The sequence below is a fragment of the Bos grunniens genome, chromosome 18, assembly GCF_055505025.1.
Source record: "Bos grunniens cultivar Pamir isolate PY7600 chromosome 18, Bosgru_T2T1.0, whole genome shotgun sequence".
NCBI classification, from domain to species: domain Eukaryota; kingdom Metazoa; phylum Chordata; class Mammalia; order Artiodactyla; family Bovidae; genus Bos; species Bos grunniens.
In genome coordinates this window covers 50,271,512-50,288,997 of record NC_141182.1, presented here as the reverse complement: position 1 = coordinate 50,288,997, position 17,486 = coordinate 50,271,512, and the positions used below count along the sequence as shown (strand labels likewise).

General features: G+C 43.5%; 1 protein-coding gene and 1 long non-coding RNA gene across 5 annotated transcripts in view; one reads left to right on the top strand and one right to left on the bottom strand.

Annotated features, from left to right (window-relative positions):
• Nucleotides 1-89: 89 nt before the first annotated feature.
• Nucleotides 90-17,486, bottom strand: part of LOC147353882 (uncharacterized) — a 39,997-nt gene continuing 22,600 nt past the window's right edge. The window contains exons 2-6 of one of the 4 annotated variants that reach the window (XR_015146023.1): nt 15,193-15,294; nt 12,237-12,441; nt 8,656-8,817; nt 7,937-8,270; nt 90-4,972 (exon numbers count right to left, since the gene is read on the bottom strand). This is a non-coding gene — a long non-coding RNA (uncharacterized LOC147353882). Of the gene's footprint in view, nt 4,973-7,936; nt 8,818-12,236; nt 12,442-15,192; nt 15,295-17,486 lie in introns of all 4 variants that reach the window. The other 3 variants (XR_015146021.1, XR_015146022.1, XR_015146024.1) reach the window with 3 other exon arrangements.
• Nucleotides 3,830-16,822, top strand: LOC147353884 (cytochrome P450 2G1). The gene is made up of 9 exons (XM_086352636.1): nt 3,830-4,009; nt 4,824-4,986; nt 6,719-6,868; nt 8,708-8,868; nt 9,120-9,296; nt 12,070-12,211; nt 14,214-14,401; nt 14,530-14,671; nt 16,257-16,822. Exons 1-9 carry the CDS (start codon nt 3,830-3,832, stop codon nt 16,436-16,438), a joined length of 1,485 nt encoding a protein of 494 aa, XP_086208762.1. The 3' UTR covers nt 16,439-16,822.

The following is a 17,486-nucleotide window of genomic DNA, read 5'->3' as shown; positions in this document are numbered from 1 at the left end:
AAAAGAAAGCTAGTCCCCAAGACAAATGAAACACTAGGATTTTTATAGTCCAAAAAGATGGGAAAGAAATACTGAGTCAACTACAAAACTGGCTAATGTCTAATTTTATTGCATTTTTTAAAATCTGGGGGAAATGTCACCTTCTCTAACAAACAGAAAAAGATAGTCACCATGAGTTAACAGTTTTGTAGAAATGTAAAATGCTTAGACCTCGATCAACTATGTAAACAAAATGACATCCTATTTCGAAATGAGATTATCTTTAAATGGACCTGTAAGAAAATGAAAAAGACCCATAAATACTTTTTTAAAATTTCCATGTTTTGGATAATTTTTCTCGGTGGAAGGGAAGAAATTCAGAGGCCCCATTCACTGTCCTTTTCACTCTCCAATAGAAGAATGACCCCTATATCAAACTCAGTCCCTAGATTTTGGTTCCCTTAAGTTTGGAGGGGTTTTGGTTTTATTTGGTTGGTTGGTTGGTTTGATTTTGGAACTTGGAGAAACAGCTATGCACTACAGGCTGTACCTTCCTATTCCCACTAAAAACATCTAGGAGAAGATAAAAGTTTGAAGGCAGGAAAAGGGGATGACAAAGGATGCAATGGTTGGATGGCACCACTGACTCAATGGACATGAGTTTGAGCAAGCTCCACAAGATGGTGAAGGACAGGCAAGACTGGCGTGCTACAGTCCATGGGATCACAAAAAGTCAGAAATGACTGAGCGACTGAACTGAACTGAAAGGACATTCTGCCCTTCTCCCCATAGCTCCCCACTTTCTTAATGCTGATCCCCACTCTCCACTGGCAGAATCCATAGAGCACTGAAAACTTGTGTGTATTAGTCTCTCATCGTATCTGACTCTTTGCGACGCCATGGACTGTAGCCCACCAGACTCCTCTGTCCATGGGATTCTCCAGGCAAGAATAATGGAGTGGGTTGCTCTTTCCTCCATGGGATCTTTCTGACCCAGGGATTGAACCTGGATCTCCTGCATTGCAGGCAGATTCTTTACCGTCTGAGGTGGCTCAGATTGAAAATTTAAAATTATAGAATTCTGGAATCCTCAAACATTACAATAACAGATTTGGAGAACCACAGAATCTTAGAAAAATGACAGCTTGGAGAAGCCATTTAGCTCAGTCTTGGAACTCAGTCTTTAGCTCACCCTTCACAGTATAAAACACCTTTTATAATGAGTCTTCTTAGACTGTGCACAAAGATCTCCCAGACTCACTTATTTTGCCTCCCTAGAAAAAACAACAACAACAACAACACAATTCTAGCTATCCTCCCTTCTGCTGAAGCCAGAAGAATACTTTCTGTCTCCAACCTGCTGAATGGGAGGACCAAACCCACAACCGTCACCATTACAGATGATTAAGAGTCTAGGGACTTCCCTGGCGGTCCAGTGGTTAAGACTCCATGTTCCCAGTGCAGAGGTTCTGGGTTTGGCCCTGGCCAGGAGACTAGATCCCACATGCTGCAACTAAAGATCCTGCAGCTCTTGTTGCAAAAAAGACCCAGTGCAGCCAAATAAATTTTTTTTTAGTATCTAATCCTGAATGGGTGTGCACTCGGAGGTAGTCAGAATGGAAAAAAAGAGGCAAAAGATGTGAGAGTTGAAAGAAGCAGCCTAGAGCTTACTCTTACTCCACGAAAGCCGTTCTAGCAGCAGATCCAAGATGGAGAAGGTGGTGCTGTGTGAATCACTCAGTCTTCCCAGAGTTCCTACCATTGTGATCACAGAACACCTCAGCCTAGACAGCCAAGCCTTAATCCAAATCTACAGGCTTCCTAGGAGATTCAATTCCCAAGCCTGAGAATCAACACACAGGAGAAGGGCTTTTGAGTTGTGTTTAATAACAGGTGTAGGGAGACTATAATTCCCAGGAATTTTGTTTCAGGTCAGTAAAGAAGATTTACAAATATTTGGTGCAAAAAAGGATGGAAAATCATTATGTAGAGTATTACAAAGAGCAATCACTCAGTCATGTCTCTAGAGATGATGAGACTGGGGCTCAGAGGTGGTTCCTACATCTCAAACTTGGAAAATGAATACACACACACACACACCAATAAAGTTCTGATAAAGTAATACAGGTAAACTTTGGTTATTATTATTTAATATTATCTTGAGTAAAAACAGTAGAACTTGTTGAATTAAACCCTTTCAATTGAGTTGTTTCTCTTATGGTTCTAAATCTTCATCTTTCTCTCTCTCTTTTTTTTTTTTTAGGAGACAATCTTCAAAATGTTTATTACAAAATACAGTACAGGCTCGCCAAATGTTGCCCAATGTTCTCTAATACTGCGGGATGAAGCACTGCAGATACCTGGCAGGCGCCCATGTGAATCTAAGGACGTCTGTAATGATTTGAATCTCCTTAGAGGTACAGACGGAGAAGGTGATGGCACCCCACTCCAGTACTCTTGCCTGGAAAATCCCATGGACAGAGGAGCCTGGTAGGCTGCAGTCCATGGGGTCGCTAAGAGTCGGACACAACTGAGCGACTTCACTTTCACTTTTCACTTTCATGCATTGGAGAAGGAAATGGCAACCCACTCCAGTGTTCTTGTCTGGAGAATCCCAGGGACGGGGGTGCCTAGTGGGCTGCCATCTATGGGGTCGCACAGAGTCGAACACGACTGAAGTGACTTAGCAGCAGCAGCAGAGGTACAGAGGAAACCTGTAACCGGCAGTGGAATGGAGACGGACAGTCACTGCGACCGCTGGGCTCCTGCCTGCTGAAGAATGACATCGTTTTCTCCAGAGGTTGAAATCCACATCCAGGGCTGACAACCTACTGAAAGCTGGGACCCAAATTCGTACAGACACGAGGCAGAATGGAGAGAAAACTCCGGACAACCCACAGGTCTCCAGCCACTACTTCTTATTCCTGGGTTTTAGCTCTTCAGCTGCATTGGACATCTATGCGGTTAATGGAATTGCATTCCATCCTGTCCATGGCACCCTTGCCACTGTGGGATCTGATGGTAGATTCAGCTTTTGGGACAAAGATGCCAGAACAAAACTAAAGACTTCAGAACAGTTAATCAGCCAATATTGGCCTGCTGCTTCAATCTCTCTTTTTTTTACAAAAAAAATAATTAATTAGGGTCTAGCAAAGAGAGAGGGGGCCTCCCTGGTGGCTCAGATGGTAAAGAATCTGCCTGCAGTGTGGAAGACCTAGGTTCCATCCTTGGATTGGGAAGATTCCCTGGAGGAGGGCATGGCAACCCACTCCAATATTCTTGCCTGGAGAATCCCCATGGACAGAGGAGCCTGGCGGGCTACAGTCCATGAGGTGGCAAAGAGTTGGACACAACTGAGCGACTAAGCACACAGAGAGAGGAGCCATCTCTGTTTTTTATCAAGGCTTTCTAAAACCATATGCTTACCCTATTCAACAGATAGGGAAACTGAGCCCAAGAGAGTTATGTGACTCACCTAATGAAGAAAAGATGGAACTCAGATTGTATGATCCCTAAGTGAAATAGCCTTAAAAATGATGTTCAACTGCTTCTCATGTCGTACCAAGACAAGCTTAACTGGAAGCTGAGCTGAGAGAGAACTGAGAGACTGGAAATACGAAGAAAGGGGAATGTCCCCAGTAGATTTCCCTGGGTGAATTCAATCCACCTTTTTACAGGTGGGAGATTATAGGTTATATAACCACCCCCCAGATAAAGCAATCTCTTCCCTTATGACATCCGTACCCGGAAAACTTGAATCCCAGGGTGTTCAGATTTCTACACAGTCGATTTCCCAGAATGTATTTAGGTAGGATCTGGTGCCCTGGGCGCAATCCTTCGACCTGGCACCATGGAGCTGGGAGGGGCCTTCACCATCTTTCTGGCGCTCTGTTTGTCTTGTCTTCTCATCCTCATCGCCTGGAAACGGATGAGCAAAGGGGGGAAGCTGCCGCCTGGTCCCACACCGATACCTTTCCTGGGGAACGTGTTGCAAGTTCGTACTGACGCCACTTTTCAGTCTTTCATGAAGGTGAGTCTGTCTACTTTCACACAGCTCGAAGCAACTAATTCTATAGACTGACAGTGTAGAAATTCCTGAATCCTATAACAAAGGCTCTTGGAAACATAACCATAGATTTCTGGAATTCCAGAATCTTAAATTCCTGGAAACACAGATTCCTAGCACATTGAAAGTTAAGACCTTCAGGACTTTGGAATAACAGTACCTTCTTCTTTAAAAAGAAAAATATGTAGCATTGCACTACTTGTTAAAGATTTTTTTTAATGTGGACCATTTTTAAAGTCATTGTTGAGTTTATTATAATATTGATTCTGTTTTTCTGTTTTGGTTTTCTGGCCATAAGACATGTGGGATCCTAGTTCCCTGAACAGGGATCAAACCCCCACCCCTTGCATTGGAAGGTAAAGTCTTAACCACGGGGCCTCCAGGGCAGGGCCTGGAATAAACCAGTTACCTTCTATCCTTAGATACAAGAACTCTTGCACTCTCTTGGTCTTCAAACTTTGACTCGGTATCATGAAATCTTAGGATTCTAGAAAGTTAGCACTTCAGAGCAAGACACATGCATCTTGGAATTCCATCTCATCTAGGTCCTCCGTTTTACAGATGCAGAAACCAAGGCTTGTAGCAGCACTGGGGGATCTTGCCCAGGATCACAGAAGCCAAGACTTCTGTGTCTCTTTATCAGCAGTCTTTCCAAGCCCAGGACTAAATTTTATCTGTTATTCCCATGCTTCTTGCGATCGCCATCTCCTAAAATCCTTGACTGGTTGTTACTTGGTGCTACACTCAGCCCCCTCCTCTTACGTCTTCCTTCACTCAGCTCAAGGAGAAATACGGTCCAGTCTTCACTGTGTACATGGGGCCCCGGCCAGTGGTTGTTTTATGTGGACATGAAGCAGTGAAGGAGGCCCTGGTAGACCGAGCAGATGAGTTCAGTGGCCGTGGAGAACTGGCTTCAGTAGAGCGAAACTTCCAAGGTCATGGTAGGTAACAGCAACAAAAATAAAAGCAAAATGTAATCACAAAGTGTAATGTACTTCTATGTCCCGGGTTCTTTGATAAGTACTCTAAATGAGTTACTGCTGTGACTTCTCTGAGAGCTATTAATGTCTTCCTAATTTTGCAAACGAGGAATTTGAGAATCAGAAACGTTAGTAGTAACAGTCAGTGGTAGAATCGTTTTACTTTGAACCCAAACCGTCTGACTCTAGGGGATCGTGTGTGTTACTTGTGTTATTATTTTTGATGGATGAGTGGCACTCTTGTAATTCACTAAGCTCTCATAGCCAAGCTTACTGTTTATCTTCCTATATACCCACACAGACCCAACCCATAGGTCTCTGCATCCTCCACAGATATCTGTTTAATGTTCCCTACACATCAATCTCTAATGGCCTGGAGGCAGAATTCCAGAATTCTTGCCTGGAGAATCCATGGACAGAGGAGCCTGGCAGGCTACCGTCCATAGGATTACAAAGAGTCAGACACGACTGAAGCAACTTAGCATGCACGCACATCTCACGCACTGCCCACATCATTCAATTCCAAGCAGCCTCACACCATTTTTTGATACTTTCACTCACCTACCTATCCCTATGCCTTTCCTTCCATCCATCCATTTTTCCATTGACCCATACAGCCACCAAAAATATCCATTAGACTTTCTATACAAATATCAGTATCCTTCCAACAAATTGATCTGTACATCATCTATTAATTAACTTCTCATTTACCCATACGGTCATCGTGTCATCTATCCATTCATTTTTCCTTCCATCACTCATCCACCTATTAATCATTCAGTCATCCATACATTCTTCCAACCATTTAGCCATACATCTCCAACCATCCATCCATTAGCCCTTTACCCATCCAGAAGTCTTTAATCCATCCATTTGTCAGTCATTCCAGTTACAAACACTTCCTTCCATTCAGTAATCTATCAAAATCATTTCATCAAATTTCCAAACATTAATTCACTGATGCATGCACATCCGGAAACTTCTAAATACTGTTTACTACATGGTAACTCCTTTTGTGTGGGTATATTAATGTACAGGTAAGATCTCCTGTGAACGCTTACAGGTACGTCTAGAGAATACAAGTAGAGCATAGAATATAGAAGAATACTCCCCATTCCAACATATTCTACATAAAATTCTATCTAGGGTTGTATACTAAATTGCTTCAGTCATGTCCAACTCTTTGCGACCCTATGGACCCTAGCCCACCAGGCTCCTCTGTCCATGGGATTCTCCAGGCAAGAATACTGGAATGTGTTGCCATGCTCTCCTCTAGGGGATCTTTCTGATCCAGGGACAGAACTCTCATCTCCTGTGGCTCCTGCATTGCAGGCAGATTCTTTACCACTGGGCCACCAGGGAAGCCCATTCTGTCTATATCTCCCCCCATATTCCTAGGCATCCATCCATTATATGCATTTATCCAGTTCCAGGTCTCTAGCCTGTAAGAAACTCTCCTTAATCTCCCACAGTCATTATTAGCCTGATTTCTTTTCCTTCGTCTCAGTCTTGGGCTGTTTTGGGGAGTCCAGTAGGGAAGGAACTTTAGTTTCCCCATTAAGCCTGGAAGGTTGAAAGAGGCATCCCCAAGGGGAACGTTTACAGCTGTCATATCCTGGCACCCTCCCAGTCCAGCACAGAGCTGGGCACAGACAAGAGGGGAGACAGGAGCCTGACCCTGAAATCCTGGCAGGTGTAGCGCTGGCTAACGGAGAACGATGGAGGATTCTCCGACGCTTCTCCCTGACCATTCTTCGGGACTTCGGGATGGGAAAGAGGAGCATTGAGGAGCGGATCCAGGAGGAGGCTGGCTTCCTACTAGTGGAATTACGCAAGACCAAGGGTATGTGTGACACCAGCCGGAAGGGTACCAGGGGACTTGGCGGGGTGGGGGATAGAGAGCTCAGTCATGAGAAGATGGGCTTTAGTGGGAGAAAGATTGGGAGTGGGAAAGGATGAAGAAGATGAAGGATTTACTGAGATTTCTAGCCAGATTCCATGTTAAAATTAACATGAAAGACCCTTAGAGATCCCTTGTCCAGGGACTTGAGTCAGTGGATCTTAAGGAGTTTTTGAGCTCCTCGTATCCTGTACAGACTTTGGCAATATGAGTTTATGCCTTTTTGTGGTGGTATGTTTAAATTTATCTATCTAACTAGGTATACATTCACACATACACATACAAAAACATGTAATTTGGGTAAAAACCATATAATGCAAAAATTTGCCACTCTATTTCTGAGGGCATGAGAGGATGAAATGGTTGCATGGCATCACCGATGCAATGGACATGAATGTGGGCCAAGTCCAGGAGATGATGAGGGACAGGAAGGCCTGGTGTGCTGCAGTCCATGGGGTCCCAAAAAGTGGGACATGACTGGCGACCGAACAACAACAAACTGTTCTAAGTGTATAGTTCAGTTGTGTTACATATATTTACATTTTTGTGAAAGATTTTTAAAACTTTTTCAACTTGGGAATCTAAAACATTACACCATTACATTTTTAAAGAGATCCATGATGCACCCAGAAATAAGATCTGGAATGTCTGGGGTCTAATGAAAAAAGACACAGAGGCTGAGAAATACAGAGATGAATAGATTATATACAGAAATAGAGACATATTTCTCTACATTAGACTCCTCCCTTGGGCTCCATGGATGCAAAATGGTCTGCATAAAGATTCTGTATACTCAGGAACCCCTAGAAATTATTTGCAAAGCTAACTGTGATTATATACATTGCTTTAGGGAAATTGTCCCCATACCCACTGGCTTGACCAGCATCTCGTTTTATAGCTGGTGCAGCTGAGGCCAGAGGAAGAATTTTATTTTAAATAGTGCAGATGGAATCATTGGTAGAGATAGACCGAATCTAGCCATTCTTTTCTATTTTTTAATGCGCCCCTTACCTCCACTTCTTTCCAAAATTTGTGACTCTCCAGGACAGTTAGCTTCTTTTTTTTCTTCTTTTTTGAATATTTTTGGCTGCACTGGTTCTTCATTTCTGTGCAGGCTGTCTCTAGTTGCAGCGAGCAGGGATCACTCTTCGTTGTGGTGTGCGGGCTTCTCATCGCAGAGCACAGGCTCTTGACGAGCGAGCGGGCTTCAGTAGTTGCAGCGCACAGGATCAGTGGTTGCAGCTCTCAGGCTCTAGAGCACTCAGGCTCAGTAGTTGTGGTGCTCTGGCTTACTGGCTCCTCAGCACATGGAATCTTCCCAGACCAGGGATGGAACCTGTGTCCCCTGCATTGGCAGGCAGATTCTTATCCACTGTACCACAAGGGAAGTCCCAGTACAATTAACTTCTAATAACAAAAAATAAGGATTCAGCTCCACCAGCATCTCTCACATGTTTATTACATGTCAGGCACTGTGCTAAGTATTTTACATGGATAATTAACATTGAATTTTCATGAACCAATGAGGTGGCTATTTTTTTAATCTTCACATATTTTTATGTATTTATTTGGCTGCACCGGGTCTTAGCTGAAGCACACAAGATCTTTAGTGGCAGCATGTGGGATCCAGTTTCCAAACCAGGAATTAAACTCAGGCCCCCTGCACTGGGAGCGTGGAGCCTCAGCCACTGGACCACCAGGGAAGTCCCTCAGGTGCTTATTAAACCAACCTGATGTCACATTCCATGTTCCTACTCATGGCCTCCAATTTCCATTATTCAGGGGCTCGCATCGAACCTACTTTCTTCCTGAGCCGCACTGTCTCCAACGTCATCAGTTCCGTCGTCTTTGGAAGCCGCTTTGACTATGAGGACCAGCAGTTCCTGAAGTTGCTGCAAATGATCAACCAGAGTTTCATAGAAATGAGCACATCCTGGGCCCAGGTGCCCATCAGTCACCTCTCTGTCCACCCCTCAACCTCTGTTAACTAAGCCCCTACCTTTTCCTCACTAACTCCTCCCCACAATCTTGGGAGGCAAGAATCAAGATGCCCTGGGTCTCCAAGAAGCAAATAGCCTCATGCAATTCTCAGACCCCGTGCTGGATGCTAAGCCCAGCTGTTGGATTCCAGATTCAGCCCAGGCTGGCCTCTGGTACCCATTGCTAACAAACATCCTTTGCTTATTCCCCACAGTTATATGACATGTATTCTGGAATCATGCAATATTTGCCAGGAAGACACAATCGCATCTACTACTTGATAGAGGAGCTCAAGGACTTCATTGCCTCCAAGGTCAAGATCAACGAAGCATCGCTTGACCCCCAGAACCCTCGGGACTTCATTGATTGCTTCCTCATCAAGATGCACCAGGTACCTCTTCCTGTGCCCCCAGTCCTTTCCTCTCATCTCCCCAATCCTTAGTGCCTACAACTTTAGACTCATCTGTAAACATATTGATGACAGTATGTCAAGGGCCAAACATTGTTTCACCAGGTTGGCTTTTATTTATAGATGAGATATAGAAACTGTTAAGGTATAAACTCTTACACTGTCAAACTTTGAAGCTAAAACTTCTAAGAACATAGAAACTTAAAATCGTACACCTTTCTAATCCGATACACCAGAGACTTGCATATACAGCAAAGTAGAATGCATTTTTAGAGTCTTAGAATTTGCTGAGCTGAAACATTTAAAGTCTAAGCTTTGGAGTTTAAACTTTAAAATTAAAAGTTTAATGTCTTCCCAGCTTCCAATGCAGGGGGTGTGGTTTCTACCCCTGGTTGGGGAACTAAGATTCCATATGCCACGTGGTGTGGCTAAGAAATCGATTTTCACCTTTTTCTAAAGTGTACATGGAACCTTCTCCAGGATAGATCACATCCTGGGCCATAAATCTAGCCTTGGTAAATTTTAAAAAATTGAAATCATTCCAAGCATCTTTTTTGACCATAATGCAGTAAGATTAGATCTCAATTACAGGAGAAAAACTATTAAAAATTCAAACATATGGAGGCTGAACAACACGCTGCTGAATAATCAACAAATCACAAAAGAAATCAAAATATGCATAGAAATGAATGAAAATGAAAACACAGCAACCCAAAACCTATGGGACACTGTAAAAGCAGTGCTAAGGGAAAGGTTCATAGCAATACAGGCTTACCTCAAGAAACAAGAAAAAAGTCAAATAAATAACCTAAGTCTACATCTAAAGCAACTAGAAAAGGAAGAAATGAAGAACCCCAGGTTAGTAGAAGGAAAGAAATCATAAAAATTAGGGCAGAAATAAATGCAAAAGAAACAAAAGAGACCATAGCAAAAATCAACAAAGCTAAAAGCTGGTTCTTTGAGAAGTTAAATAAAATTGTCAAACCATTAGCCAGACTCATCAAGAAACAAAGGGAGAAAAATCAAATCAACAAAATTAGAAATGAAAATGGAGAGATCACAACAGACAGCACAGAAATACAAAGGATCATAAGAGACTACTATCAGCAATTATATGCTAATAAAATGGACAACTTGGAAGAAATGGACAAATTCTTAGAAAAGTACAACTTTCCAAAACTGAACCAGGAAGAAATGGAAAATCTTAACAGACACATCACAAGCACGGAAATTGAAACTGTAATCAGAAATCTTTCAGCAAACAAAAGCCCAGGACCAGATGGCTTCAAGGATGAATTCTACCAAAAATATAGGGAAGAGCTAACACCTATCCCACTCAAACTCTTCCAGAAAATTGCAGAGGAAGGTAAACTTCCAAACTCATTCTATGAGGCCACCATCACCCTAATACCAAAACCTGACAAAGATGCTACAAAAAAAGAAAACTACAGGCCAATATCACTGATGAACATAGATGCAAAAATCCTTAACAAAATTCTAGCAAACAGAATCCAACAACATATTAAAAAGATCATACATCATGACCAAGTGGGTTTTATCCCAGGGATGCAAGGATTTTTCAATATCGGCAAATCAATCAATGTAATACACCACATTAACAAATTGAAAAATAAAAACCATATGATTATCTTAATAGATGCAGAGAAAGCCTTTGACAAAATTCAACATCCATTTATGATAAAAACCCTCCAGAAAGCAGGAATAGAAGGAACATGTTATGTTAAGTCGCTTCAGTCGTGTCTGACTCTGTGTGACCCCATAGACGGCAGCCCACCAGGCTCCACCGTCCCTGGGATTCTCCAGGCAAGAATACTGGAGTGGATTGCCATTTCCTTCTCCAATGCATGAAAGAGAAAAGTGAAAGTGAAGTCGCTCAGTCAAGTCCGACTCTTAGCGACCCCATGGACTGCAGCCCACCAGGCTCCTCCGTCCATGGATTTTCCAGGCAAGAGTACTGGAGTGGGGTGCCATTGCCTTCTGCATAGAAGGAACATACCTCAACATAATAAAAGCTATATGTGACAAACCCACAGAAAACATTATCCTCAATGGTGAAAAAAATTTTTTTTCAAAAATTTTTAAATAAAGTCTTAGAGATATGGCAATTTAGAAGCTTAGTAACTCTGCATCATGGATTCTTAGGATTTTATAAAGTTACAAATTTCTATTTTTCTACTGTAGAACCTCTGTACTCAGCAGGTTTTTTGTTTTTTGTTTTGGACAGATATTTGATTGAAATCTGACCTTTATTTATTTTTTATTCATTGGTTTGGCTGTGTTGGGTCTTAATTGCAGCATGTGCATGAGAGATCAGTAGCTCCAAGGCACTTGGGATCTTACTTCCCCGACCAGGGATCAAACCTGCAACCCCTGAATTGCAAGGCAGATTCCTCACCACTGGACCACCAGGGAAGTCCTTCAGCAGTTTGAAATCATGTGCCCTAATGTCTTAGAACTTTCAAATCTGACAAGGCAATCTCCACTTCCCTCTCCCTCATTCTCCCCATTGTTCACTACATTCCAACTATCCTGACAGCTACACTGGCCTCCTCTTTGTCGTTCCTCACCAGACACACCTCTGGCTCAGGACCTTTGCTCTGACTGTTTCCTCTCCCACATACTCACCTGGGTCACCCATCTGTTGTGTTTTCACAAAGCTCTACCTTATACACAGGGAGAAAACGAGATGAAGACAGAAGATGGTGAGTCTATTTATCATCTCTCTCATTTTCAGGATAAAAACAACCCCCACACAGAATTCAACCTCAAGAATTTGGTCCTGACAACCCTCAATCTCTTTTTCGCTGGCACTGAGACAGTGAGCTCTACACTCCGCTATGGATTGCTGCTCATGATGAAGCATCCTGAGGTGGAAGGTGAGTGTCCACCTGAGCCGCTTACCTGGCAGACCTCATTCCCCACAGGAAAGAAGACACCATCCTGAAACTTTAGAATCCCACAGCTTTCAACTCTTCACACTTTAGAACCTCAGGATGTGGAATCTTAGAATCTCCAGCTTGGAAAGTCATTTAATTTCATCTTCTGCTTGGTGCCTGTCATGGTGTCTTATCCAATACTTTGGCCACCTGATGCAAAGACCCTGATGCTGGGAAAGATAGAAGGCAAAAGGAGAAGGGGGCGGCAGAGGATGAGATGGTTATAGATAGCATCACTGACACAACGGACATGACTCTGAGCAAACTCTGGGAGACGGTGAAGGACAGGGAAGCCTGGCGTGTTATAGTCCATGAGGTCGCAAAGAATCAGACATGACTTAGTGACTGAATTACAACAAGATAGTTTCTAATGTGGTGAGTTATGAGAAACTTAGTAGCTTAAAGCCACAATAATCTATTACTTACAGTTCTGGACTTCAGAAGTTCAAATAGGCTTTCACTGGGTCAAACCAGGGTTGATCTGACTCCTTGCCTTTTCCAACCTTTAGAAATGTATTTCTTGCGTTCCTGGGCTCCATTTCCAAAGCCAGCAGTATTACATCTTCAAATCTCTCTTTATATCCATTGTCACATCTCCTTCTCTGACTCTGACCTTTCTGCCTCCTTCTTATACAAACACTTGTGGTTACTTTTAGAGCCAATATGGATTATTCAGAATAATCTCCCCATCTCAAAACCCTTAAGTTAATTATATCTGCCAGGAGTCCTTGGTCATGTAAGGTAACATCCCCAGGTTCCAGGGATTAGGAGGTAGTATCTTTGATGGCCACTATTTGGCCAACTGTAGTGGCAGGATCAAATAGAATCCATCCCCAGTAAACTGTAATCTGGTCTGGTTGGGTAACTCCAGTAATGAGAACTCATTTACTACCAAAGGAAAATTCCCAGTTTTGGCCCCTCTCCCTTCTAATGTGGCTTCCCCAGTGAATCAGCGGTAAAGAATCTGCCTGCAATGCAGGAGATGCGAGTTGGATCCCTGAGTCAGGAAGATCCCCTGGAGGAGGGAATGGCAACCCACCTTAGTATTCTTGCCTGGAGAATCCCATGGACAGAGGAGCCTGGCAGACTATATATAGTCCACAGGGTCACAAAGAGTTGGACACAAGTGAGGACCTGAGCACACCTTCTAATGTAATTCAAAACAAACAGATTTCTCTTGTTACAGAAAATGGGAGAGACTAACATTTCCATTCAGACTCATCTAGTTTCTCCTTCATTGTCTGAGTTGTCTTTTACTAATCTAAATCATCCAATATCTAATGGACACCTCAATTACTTGCATACTGGACTACATGTGCAATTTACAACTGCATGGGCTTTATGCATTGTTGTTGTTGTTCAGTCACTAAGTCGTGTCTGACTCTTTGCAACCCCATGGACTGCAGCACACCAGGTTTCTCTGTCCTTCAGTATCTCCAGATATGTCTTTCCAGAGTTTGCTCAAACTCACCATTGAGTCAGTGATGCAATCCAACCATCTCATCCTCTGTTGCCCCCTTCTCCTGCCTTCAATCTTTCCCAGCATCAGGGTCTTTTCCAATGAATCGGCTCTTTGCATCAGGTGGCCAAAGTATCAGAGCTTCAGCTTCAGCATCAGTTCTTCCAGTGAATATGCAGGGTTGGTCTCCTTTAGGAATGACTGGTTTGATCTTCTTGCTGTCCAAGGGACTCTCAAGAGTCTTCAGCACCACAATTCAAAAGCATCAATTCTTTGGCACTAAGCCTTCTTTATGGTCCAACTCTCACATCCGTACATGACTACTGGAAAGAGTGTTTATCAGCCCCACCAATGTGTCAGGAATTAAGAATAAAGAGACAGTCCAAATACATATGGAGCTGAAGACACAAACCTATGACCCAATCCTGGCCTCCAGAAATACCTCCTGCATCTTTGTCTGCTGTGTGTTCTGGTTTTTTCCAGCCAAGATCCATGAAGAGATTGACCAGGTGATTGGACCACACCGGATCCCAAGTGTTGATGACCGGGCCAAAATGCCCTACACAGATGCCGTGATCCATGAGATCCAGAGACTCACAGATATCGTGCCCATGGGCGTCCCCCATAATGTCATCCGGGACACTCATTTCCGAGGCTACCTTCTGCCCAAGGTGGAGCTGCACCTCCGTTCTCATCCCTCCCTCCTCCTGTACCCCACTGTACCCCACTCCTCCTGGGTCCCTACCATTCTCCATACTCCAACGCTGATTTCTCCTAACTGAGCCCATCTTCACCCCAGGGCACCGACGTCTTTCCTCTTCTTGGCTCTGTCCTTAAAGACCCCAAGTACTTTCGCTACCCAGATGCCTTCTATCCACAACACTTCCTGGACGAGCAGGGCCACTTCAAGAAGAATGAAGCCTTTGTGCCTTTTTCCTCTGGTAGGTGTCTATGGTCTGAGTCCCCCATACCCCCACCAGCTCTGCAGAAACACGCTAGGTATGTCCCCCAATCATTGGTCTGTATTTGACATTCAGGTTTGAATGGGAAGCTGGGTGCTATTTCATAGACTCATACAATACTAGAATCCCAGAATTCCAGAATGATGGAATATCAGGACCATGGACTCTGATAATAAGAAAAGTAATTGCACTAAAGAGAGGCCAGCATACTTTTTGTAAGGGCCAAAATATAAAATATTTTAGGTTTTGCTGGTCTTTATCCGAACTATGCAGCCTACACCATTGTGCTGTGAAAGCACCCACAGACATTCATAAACAATGATGCTGATACTGAGTCGTGTCCGACTCTGCAACCCCATGAGCTGTTGCCCACCAGGCTCATCTGTCTGTGGAATTTTCCAGGCCAGAATACTGGAATGGGTTGCCGTTTCCTCCTCCAGGGGATCTTTCCGTTCCAGGGATTGAACCCATGTCGCCTGTGTTGCAGGCAGTTTCTTTACCTGCTGAGCCATCCTGGAGAATTCCCTGGTGATCCAGTTGTTAGGACTCCAAGCTTCCACAGCATGGGGCCAGGTTCAATCCCTGGTGGGGGATAGAAGATCCTGAAAGCCGCATAGCATGGCAAAAAAAAAAAAAAAAACAATAAAAAGAAAAAAGCATGTCTGTGATGGATGCAAAATTTTAAAAACTATGCACATCAATACTTGAATTTTAATTTTCACATGTCACAAAATATTATTTTTCTCCTGATTTTTTAACCACTTAAAAATGTTAAAAGATTCTTATTTTGCAGACAGTATAAAACAGGTAGCAGGAAAGATTTACCCAATAAACAGCAGCTTGGTTAACTCATAACACAATATCTTTGAAAAATCGTATTTTAAGTGTAAGCTATATTGAACCTGGTGTCAGTGCAACACACTCGACCACTTAAAACACCATCAGTGGGGCCATGAATGAGTTACTTCAGCTCCCAATCTGTAAAATGGAGATTAATCTCTCCAAAGCATTGGAAGAGTGATTGACAAACAGCCAGCATTTTTTTAAAAAAAAATCTGTATTGGAGTATAGTTGATTTACAAGGTAGTGTTAGTATTTGCTGTACAGCAAAGTGAATCAGTTACACATATATATACATTCACTTCTTATTTTTTGTAGATCCAGCACTATTTAAGTGTGAGCTTTTGTTTTCCCTCACTAGTGTCTGGCACCTTGCAGGCACTTCCTAAACCTTTAAAAGAACCAGAAATGAAAAGACTTTAAATGCCTGGATCCTTTTACAACCGTTCTTAGAATCTGTTGGAATTTGCGCCATCAGAGAAGTAGCTTCCACGTGTTGAGTCCCCTATACGTGGAAGATCCTAGCAGAGCATGAACTGTAGAAACCCACTGCATCTTTATAACCTTAAAAAGTGGGTGTTATCATGACCCCAGAGATGCAGAGGAGGCAGCTGAGGCTAAGCGGTGGTGAGACCCGAATCCTCTCCATGCTTCTGCTAACCCGTGCGGGTCTGCTTCTCCCCACTATTCCCCCACCCACTTTATCCCCTCTCTGTGCCCACAGGAAAGCGCATCTGCCTGGGGGAGGCCATGGCCCGCATGGAACTCTTCCTCTACTTCACCTCCATCCTTCAGAACTTCTCCCTACGCTCTCTGGTGCCACCTGCTGACATCGACATCACGCCCAAGGTCTCAGGCTTTGGCAACATCCCTCCGACCTACGAGCTCTGCTTCATGGTCCGCTGAGCGCCTCCTATTGGACGTGGAAGGAACCGTCGGAGAACAGAGCTCCGCCCAAGTGTCCAGGCGCACCCAACCTCTTCATCCCCCTTCAGTTCTCACAACAATCCTAAGAGAAAACACCATTACACTGTCATGGGACACAGGTCAGCAGGGGTCACCCCAAAATATGGAGCTGTGTATCTTCTACATCCAGCAGAAAGGCAATGCCCTGGCCAAGACTTTGGCAAAAGCTTGCAGATTTTAAGTTCATTTGTTCACCTCCACCTAGGTTTCTATCTGTACCAAATTCTTATTGTAGACCTCCATGTCTTTATGCTGTTCCGTTGACCTTTCCCCGGTAATGACCAAAGGTAGATAATGAAGAATAAACATAATAAAAGTTTTAAATGGTGTGGTGCATTAGAAAAGCAAAGTAGGGATTTCCCTGGTAGTCCAATGGCTAAGACTCTGAGCTCCCAGTGCAGGGGAGCTGGGTTCAATCTCTGACCAGGAAACTAAATCCCACAAGCTACAACTAAGAGCTTGCATGCCGCAACTAAGACCTGGTGCAGCCAAATAAATAATTCTCAAAAAAAGGGAGAAAAGAAAAAAAAATTCCAGAATTGGAATTTTAAATCGGTGGCATGGGTGGTTTCACAAGGCCATAAGGAGCAAGCTGTTCAGGTATCTAGGGAGGGAATGTTCCTGGCAGAACAATTAAAAAAGGGGAGACCCGTAAGGCAAAAGACTGGGTGTGTGCTGATGAATCCACAAGCAGACAGGTATGGCTGGAGTAGAGGAGGAATGGAGAGCATAGGAGTGAGTGAAATGAGGGCATAGGGTTAAAAGGCCAGATTATGTGGGGCCTTGGTGAGGACTTGAGTGCAATGGAGGTCTTTGGGAAGGTTGGGGAACATAGGATGGCATGTATTGACATGTTTTAAATGGCTTGTGCTAGCTGTTATTCAATGAATAAACTGAGGGAGGGAGTAAGGGCCAGAGCAAGGACCAACTAGGAAGCTACGACAAGCAGCAATGTTGACTCAGACACAGTAGAACCAGTGGAGGTAGG

What these genes read in the sequence shown, in the direction of transcription:
- LOC147353884 (XM_086352636.1), top strand. Translation starts at nt 3,830, where the DNA reads ATGGAGCTGGGAGGGGCCTTCACCATCTTTCTGGCGCTCTGTTTGTCT. An exon ending in GCGAAACTTCCAAGGTCATG is followed by an intron (nt 4,987 to 6,718) that starts GTAGGTAACAGC and finishes AAATCCTGGCAG; the next exon opens with GTGTAGCGCTGGCTAACGGA. An exon ending in GAAGCATCCTGAGGTGGAAG is followed by an intron (nt 12,212 to 14,213) that starts GTGAGTGTCCAC and finishes GGTTTTTTCCAG; the next exon opens with CCAAGATCCATGAAGAGATT.